This window comes from Ailuropoda melanoleuca, chromosome 4 (assembly GCF_002007445.2).
Source record: "Ailuropoda melanoleuca isolate Jingjing chromosome 4, ASM200744v2, whole genome shotgun sequence".
Lineage (NCBI taxonomy): Eukaryota > Metazoa > Chordata > Mammalia > Carnivora > Ursidae > Ailuropoda > Ailuropoda melanoleuca.
The window spans coordinates 122347083-122355426 of NC_048221.1; the positions used below are offsets into that span (position 1 = coordinate 122347083).

The following is an 8344-nucleotide window of genomic DNA, read 5'->3' on the forward strand; positions in this document are numbered from 1 at the left end:
CCCGACAGCCCGAGCAGGCTGAGACGGCAGGGTACCCCAGCAGGGAGCTTGGGCCCCCTCCTCTGACACAAAGCCAGAGAGAAGCAGCAAAAGCACACGGAGGGAGAGGGTGTGAAAGACGAGAAGGTGTGGGTCACGGGCCTCCTCCCCACTTTTCCCCTAACAGAGGCCTGTTTGAGAATGAGATGATACGGGCCAGAGCTTCGCGAAGCAGAGAACAGCATATTCCACAGTGAAAAAAAGTTTCCATCTGTCTCAAGGGTCTGACGAACGTCATGAGCTTATGAGAGGTTTCCTGTGGAGGATGTGGCTGGGAGTAGGGTGTGAGGCTTCTGGGGGAGGAAGGGGAGGAAAGCAGGGGGCCTGAGAGGAGGGGCTTTTCTGGGGTTAGTGGTGGGGAGCACCCAGGGTAGACCCAGAGGACCTGGCCCCTTAGAAGGTTAGTGGTGGGGAGGACTCCACTGGGGAAGGCTACCCAGGGAGCACTGATCACTACGGGATCTCTTCACCTAGTGACAGCGAGCTCCCGCTTGTCCTCCCCATGCACACGCACACCTGCACGGGACATTCCTGCAGCCTACAGGGAATTCGCACGTACACGTTCAATCCCCAGGAGTGAGAGCTCCAGGACAAAGGGAAGTTGGAGCAGGTGGGTGGTACCAGGAGCACTAAATAAAGTCATGGGATGAGCAAGGTACTTTGTGATTTCCAAAGCCGCCCCCTGGCCAGTCACAGTAAGGACCGCCGACAGTGTCCCTCATCGCCTCACTTTGAAAATATTCCACCTGGGGGAGTCAATCCTGGCTTTAGGCTTCCTCCACGAACCCTTCAGCCCATCCCGTGGGGCTAGGCTCTGGCGGGAGTTACGTGATGTTGGTCAGGTCAGGCTTTTGAGAGGAAGGGCAGGGCCACGGCCCCCAGGTGTGGGCAATTAGGCAGCAGGGGAGAGTGACTCACAAGGGCAGAGTGAGCTACCAAGGGTGACAGCTTCAGGCTCACAGCAGAGGTGGGGAATCCTGCCCGTGAAGGATATGAGAAAAGCCCAAGATAGTACAACTCAGCTGGCATGTGACCATCTCCATGCGACCCAGAGAGCTTCAAAACCCCTGCAGAGGGGAAAGAGCCCAGCCAGCAGGTCTCCCCCTGCCCAAACTAGCTCACTTCAGCTAGCCCGGGCCACTCCTGCTGGGGGCAGGCACGGGGGGCCGGCCAGAACCTTGGGCAACAGCCCTGGAGGGGGCAGGTCCGGGCCTGCGCTGGCTCCCTCTGCCATCCCTCACTCGAGGGCCCCAGAAGGTTCAAGAGCAGGGATCACTCAGGTGTGGAATGAGAAAGGGGGCTAGGCCCCAGAGGGCTGTTCGGGTTCCTCTCTGGGCCCAGGCTGATGACGAAGGCCAGCTCCCTCCCTCCCTCTCTCTTCTTCAGTCAGGGTGATGCCAACCCTATGTGCTCAAAGGAAGGACTGATTTTTCTGTCTGCACTGACTCATCTATAGGCGACTAGCGGACAAGGAGAGGGTGGGAGGCCAGAAGCCCCGGGGCTCTTGCTCTTGCCCACCCGGAAGTGCTCCCACCCCATGCAGAGCTCCTCACCGCCTGTAGCTTCTCCGTCAGCTCCCGGCGGCGGTTTCGGCACTTGGCTGCGGCCAGCTTGTTCCTCTCCCTCCGGATTCGACGTTTCTCCTCCTCTTCAGGGGACAGCTAGAGGCCAAGGTCAAGGATCATGATTAGGTCTGGGTACATGATTCACCAGCTTTGTTTCCTCACTGTATTTTAAGAAACGCTCTGTGTGCCACGATGGTTGAGTGTCCAACTCTTGGTTTTGGCTCAGGTCATGATCTCGGGGTCATGAGACCGAGCCCCATATCAGGCTCCATGCTCAGCATGGAGTCCACTTGGGATTCTCTCTCCCTCTAGAGCCCTCTGCCCCTCCTGCTCATGTTTGCTCCCTCGCTCTCTTTCTCTCTCTTAAATAAATCTTTAAAAAAAGAAAAGGAAAGAAGAAAGGAAGAAAGGAAGGAAGGAAAGAAAGCAAGCCTTCTGGGACTGGGTGTGCAAGGAGGGAGAAAGGTGAGAGGAGCGTGGCTGGGCTTGGCAGTCCCAGAATCTGTGGCTCATTGCTGCGGCCACGAGGGAGGGCACTGAGAGCTGAACCCATCCTGGAAGGCGACATCCCATGTGTAAGGGGAGACCAGGGCAGCAGTGTGTCAGGGACTCATCAGCCTAGGCAAGATGGTAGCATTTGTCATGTCAGCCCTGATTCCGTGCCAAGGCCAGAGAGAAGAGGCTGGGCCCACTTCCCCAGAGTCCCCTCATACCAGCCAGGCCTGGCCCCACCCACTTAAACAGCTTCTTCTGAACCCTGGCTAATTACTCCTCCCCACCACTCTGCCAGCTCTGCAAGCCTCATTATTCCCATTTGGTTAAGTAGCTCAGCCCAGAGTAAGAACCACCCTGGGGGAAATGTACTATTGCCAGGGGGTAGGCCGAGGATGCCACCCCACTCCCAACTTCCTCTCCCAGCCCCAGAGGGCCAGCTGCTCACCATTCAACCTGGAGGACTCACTAGCATGCCTGGCATGATGCTAGGCCGGACAGGACAGGCAAAAGGAGAAGGAACCCTCAGGCACGCTAAATCCTGCTGCCCACCACATCCATTCATTCAACTGAGAAACTTCTTCTAGGTGCCAGGCATGGTTTGAGGGGTTCGAGATTTATCAGAGAACCGAATGAACAGAAATCCCCCCGCAGAGCTTACAATCTAGCTCCTTTCAATGAGGCTGGTTAGGGGCCTGTGACTCATGCGCCAGGGCAAGAACTCCACTCCAGGACACAGGGCTGACGCTCTGTTTACATATAGCCCTTCCTGTGACCCCAGTGCCCCCTCGCAGCCAGAGGTGACACGAGGAGATGGCCATGGGCCAAGGCAGAAAGTAATTCCAAAAGAAAGGCCATCCCATGCTGTTCTCACATCCCTACTATGTGCCAAGCGCAGTCCTGAGGGCTTAGATTCTATGGGGAATAAGATCTGGATCCCACCTTCAAGGGACAACACGGGAAAAAAGCCAAAGCCACTCTTGGAGGAGGTGAGAAAAGCTGCCCCACTGTGAGATTCAGCCTCCACTGCCAGCCACCCCGCGAGGGAGGGAGTCACGCCCCCGGCTGGGCCTGGGTCAGAATCCCCGGGGCTCCCCACAGCCCTGCAGGTCTGTTGCTGTGAAGTCCAAAACAGCAAAGCAGGGCACAGCATCGGAGAGGACAATCCCATCCCTGTCTACACTGAGGAAACCTCGTGGCCCCAACCAAGGTGCCAGAGTCCCACCATCAAATTCTCCAAACGTTGGCATGGAAACATGCCCATCAACCGCTCAGATGTAAAGTCTCTCGGAGGCCTCAGGCCCCCTGAGCAGAGAAGCTCATCACAGCTTCTCAACTTTCAAATCCACCCTGCACCCCCCAGTAGTCAAGGTGTGTGGCCCACAGGGAGGCAGGAAGCCTGGCAGGCTATAGGGAGACCTACCGGCCTCCTGGTACCTCCGGTCCCTGTCTCCCAGGGCTTCGGCAGAGCTGTGTTCCCACTGAGGCAGACGCAGGCCTCCTTCCCTCCCGGAACTTCCTCCCCATGCTCCTTCACCACCTCTGAGACCCCACCTCACTGGGACTAAGAACCAGGCCCAGCTCCCCTCTCCCACCAGCTCCACCCTCACTGTGTCTCGTGCCCCCTGCAGCAGCCTCCAGGTGGGGCACACAGAGCCCGTCCAGCTGGTGACACCCCGGTCAGCCCCCATGCCCCCTGCCAAAGGCCTGCTCTTACACTTCGTCCTGGCTCCACCTCTGTCCTCCAGCCCCGTCTTCAGTCCCAGCCTCTGGAATCCTCCACCTCCCCCAGAGAGCTCTCCCTTCTGAGCGGTCTAAGGCAGACTGGGAGCAGCGCACAGATAGGGCGACTATGTGTGGCCTTGGACAAATCACCGAACCTTCTAAGCCTCGGATTTCCCATTTAGAGTATGGGATTATTAGGACCTGCCCTGCCTTCCAAAAAGTTTCTGTGATGATCAGATGAGATACAGTGTGAGAGCACTTTCTAACCTAGAAAGTGCTAGAAGGAAGATGTCGTTCAGAGGTCTCCTCGCTGATGCTTTTCCGGAGCCCTGCAAGCGTCCAGATGAACTGGAGGTCCAGAGTCCACAAACTTGGGTACCTTGCTCTGTGGGGATTGGCTGCCCAGCTGAGGTCACGAGGCCACTTGGTGGAGGCCCTGAATACGTGCTGCTCCTGAACCTGTCTAGACCTGAGCCCGACAGTTACCAAGAGAGCCTGCGGGGCCCGCTGCATTCAGGGTCCACTCGTCAAAAGGCTACCAGGGCTCCCTTTGAGGCCCAGACAAGCCCCTCATCCCTCACGGACGAGGGGAAGAAAAGACGCAGAGCTGGTGGCAGCCCATTTCAGCCTTCCCTCCCCTTTGGGGGCTTCCAGACAACGTCTGGCCTCCCGATTAGCCTAGAAGTCTCTCTCCCCTCTCTGTAAGACATGGGGCAGCTTGTGGGAGCTGTCAGCATCGGAAGCGTTCAGGGGTGGTGACACCAACACGGTTACAACTTGAATGTGTCAGCACCACCGCGGACCCACCCACAAGCCACACACCCTCGGCTCCCCGCCTCCTCAGTCGCCACCACTGGCCTCAGAGGGAGCCTCTGGGCGGGCTCTGAGGAGGGCCGTGGGGCAGCATGCTGGCTCTGGGGAACAGGCTCTGCTCCCTGGGGGAGGTCTGGAAGGCGGAAGTAAGCTTCAGAGGAAGACCCTTGGGCTAGGAACGCGAAGAGCCAAGGTTCGAGGATGCTACTGCCCAGGCTTCCTCCAAGCTGCTGGATAATTGTCTGAATTCCTAACTGACGTGGGATAAAATGCTCCTGGCTCTCTCCCTCCCTCTCAGGAAAGGAAGGAAATTCTCCAGACAGATTGTCTTCAGGCACGCCTAGGTGGTGTGGTGGGAAAACCACAGGGCTGAAGGTCAGACGAGGTAGAGTCCAGTACCAGCTCTGCCACTAACTCATGGTGTCACCCGAGATGGGGCCCTTCTCCTTTCTGGACCTCTGTTTCCTCATCTGTGAAATGGGTACAGAGGGGAAACTGGAAAAGCTGGTGTCCAAAGTCCCTTTCAGATACAAGCTTCTAAATCTGGTGTGAGCTGGGCTCAGAAAAGAACGGAAAGCGTTCAGCACGTCTTGCTTTTTGTCCTGCTAGCGCAAGAGTCCCTCACTTAGAGGTCACTTACATGGGGGGGGCAACTCATCAGTGACTATAAAGCTTGACCTGTTGGGCTCCTGAAGGAAGCATATTTAATAAAGGACAGTATGGTCACTGTTACTGCAATGTTTACAACTACAGTTTTGGAAAGCAACAGCAAGGGGGTATCAGCCACTTGCCCCAGCAACAAAAGCCCAACAACTGCCAGCAGCAACTATTATGGTGTCCATTACTCTCCATGTCGCCCTGCGCTGAGTTCTGCCATTAACGGAACAAACCAGCGTGTAGGGGATGCAAGATCCAGCTGTATCCTCAGAGGAACAGAGATCTGTGCATGCTCCCAGGTCCTCAGAGTAGGGATCCTTGTAATTCTGAGTATCGCAGGGACTGTTGGCACTGGATCCATGATTATCCACAGGGGATCCTGTGTGCCAGGTCCTTGTATCAGAACACTGTGGCCCAGGATCCCAGAGCACAGGTGGACGGTGGTGGAAATGGAAAGGAGTGACTTCCCAGGCTAATATTTCATTTGAAAAAGGGACCCCGCCGCTGAAGTATTATCCCTTCCTTGGATCCATGGTGGCATGCTTTGTAGAAAGAGTACTACACAGAGTCCAGGGAACTGGGTTCTAGTCCAGACTTCCCCACTCCCTTGCCAAGTGGCCCCAGACGGGTTTGTCTGGCCTTGGTTGTATCATCTGCGAAGGTGGACATATGGGGCTCTTTGAAGGCTCATCCCCTCTTTCTATGCGTGATTCTGATTTCTCTTTTGGTAATCAGGGGGCCCATCACTATCCTGGCTCACTACTGATAGAGAGGACATGCCTTTGAGTACTGGTAGAGGGTGTCTAGAGAGCAGCGGCCCACACTTGCTCTTGTCCCTCCCTGCCAGGCAGATTCCTTCTCAAAGCTGAGCCCGTGGAGGGCAAATAAAGCCGATGTCTGACCTGTCGTCCACCACACGCAGTCAGCAAAAGCAGCTGAGCAGACTCCAAAGACCCCAGAGTCACTGTGCTTCTAGAACAGGCATTCCAGGTACTTGAAATGGGCTCCTGCTTCCAGCCGGAGGCCTGGGACACCGAGGACAAAAGGCAAGTACTGTGGGCCTGGAGGGTGACCCTTCAGGCCTGCTGAGCGTTTCCCCTGCACCAGATACAATGAAGGGCTAATCCCAAAGAGCTTCCGGCCAGGGTTTCGCTGGCTGCTTGTCCGGCGGCCCCTCTGCCACGGATCAGGGAAGGACACCGCTGTAGGCGGGTCCTAACAGTTCTTCCCATCTGCTGACACCGAACCACATACAGTGTTTTCCCACACGTGGTCTCATCTGCATGGTAACGAGTCCTGTTTGGCAGGTACCATTATCCCCATTTTGCACAGAGGAAGCCGGGACTCAGGGATCCTGAGGGACATGAGCAAGATGACTGAGGCAGGCCCGACTCTCAGGCCTCCTGCTCTGCTTCCCATGAGGGGGGTCAGGTGCCCCTGGTCCCGAGCTCCCTCTTCTCCTCCATGCTCCCAGAACACCGACCCAGCTCCCCAGCAGACCACGGAAAAACGCTCGGTGTGACAAGGCCCTGAAAGGCAGCCACGTGGCTCCTTTCTGCTGATCTGGGCCATACCTGCTCATCTCTCCTCCTGCGGCCCACGGTGGTACCAATGGTCTTGATCACGCCGGGTCTCGGGAGCGCCATGTGCCCAGGGACAGAGGCCAGGCCTGGCAGGGGGCTGTAGGGGTGCGAACGGGGGTAGGGGTTGGACATGGAGGTGATCACCGTGGGCTGCACCATCCACTGCAGGTCCTGGCTGGTCGTGATGGCGTTAATGGTAGGGATGAAGGCACTGCCTGAGCCAGGCATATCTACCCGAAATTTCTGAAATGAGGAGAAAAATCATATTGAGCCAATAAGTAAGAGGACGAGCAGAGCCAGGAGGGAAAGCAGAGTCAGTTCTTGGCGGGGTGGTGGGCAAGGTCAGAGCACTGGGTGGGCTTCTCTGGACATCCAAGATTGGGGGATCTTAACTCTTCCTGAGGCCCCATGTCAGATCTATTCCCCTGAGGCTCGTGAGGATGTGCTCATACTGCAATGACTTCGAGGACAGATGTGGTCCCTAGGTGCTCACACTCAGCAGGCCCTCCCTGCGGTCTTCGGGGCTATGCCTACATCTGCAGGGCAGCCCTCCCCCCAGTCTCATGAGCCTCTGGGTCACCTGCCAATTAGAGCCCAGGGTACTGGGGCTCGGGGCCCCTTGAGGAGATCTGCAACATCTTTGGGGCAACAAAGACCACCAGGAAGCTTATCGTGCCTGCTTTGTTACTTTCCAAATAGGTGCAGGATGGGGCTGTGACGTGATCCAGGGCGAGGCCAGGTCCATGAAAAGATGCCCTCCAACTCATGGGACTGGAAAGTGGTAGCCAGACTTCCCTTGTCCTCCTCCTGGCCCTCAGCCGCCACCCTGCTTGGAGCAGACACACTGTGTCTCTACCTACCTACATATCTATCTGTGTTCACAGATGTGTCTGTGGGACACTTTAGTACTGCTAGCTCAGAGTTTTCTCCCTGTCTCTTAATTATGCCCAGACCACGTTGCAGAACTCTCCGGAACATACTGCAGGAAGCATTCTATTTAAAATATAAGATGATGACAGAGTACAAACACTAAAATGGGTCACGCTCCTCAGCAGTTGCTCTCGGCCTTTCTTCAGGGCCAGCTACTAGAAAGTGAGAGGAAAGAGAAGGGAGGGACCTCCTTGCCCCCAAGCCCCCCTGGCTTCCAGCTTTTCAGGGGGAAATCTCCCTGAACGGAGCCCTCATCCTCAGGTGATTCCTGTTTCCACACAAAGGTTCTGCAAATCCTTTTTTCCCTAACCTGGTGGGTGACATGATGAAAATAATAATGTCACTTGCTAAGCACTTACTAAATGACAGTCACCGTGGTAGCGTCTGACCTCAATTATCTGATTAATTCTTCCTCTGAGGTAAGAACTACCATTATCTCCATTTTAGAGGCAGAAATTTAGGTGTAGAGAGATTGAGTAACTAATCCAAGGCCACCCTGCGCCTAAGCAGTGGGGGGGAGGCTGGGGCCGGGGAGGCGGG

At 56.1% G+C, this 8344-nt stretch overlaps 1 protein-coding gene across 2 annotated transcripts in view; it reads right to left on the reverse strand.

Annotated features, from left to right (window-relative positions):
* Positions 1-8344, reverse strand: part of FOSL2 (FOS like 2, AP-1 transcription factor subunit) — a 23822-nt gene that overhangs the window by 6229 nt on the left and 9249 nt on the right. Inside the window, exons 2-4 of one of the 2 annotated variants that reach the window (XM_034659710.1) lie at positions 6866-7117; positions 6194-6316; positions 1593-1700 (exon numbers count right to left, since the gene is read on the reverse strand). In XM_034659710.1, the coding sequence (XP_034515601.1) occupies positions 1593-1700; positions 6194-6316; positions 6866-7117 (483 nt within the window). The remainder of the gene's footprint in view (positions 1-1592; positions 1701-6193; positions 6317-6865; positions 7118-8344) is intronic. The other variant, XM_034659711.1, reaches the window with a different exon arrangement.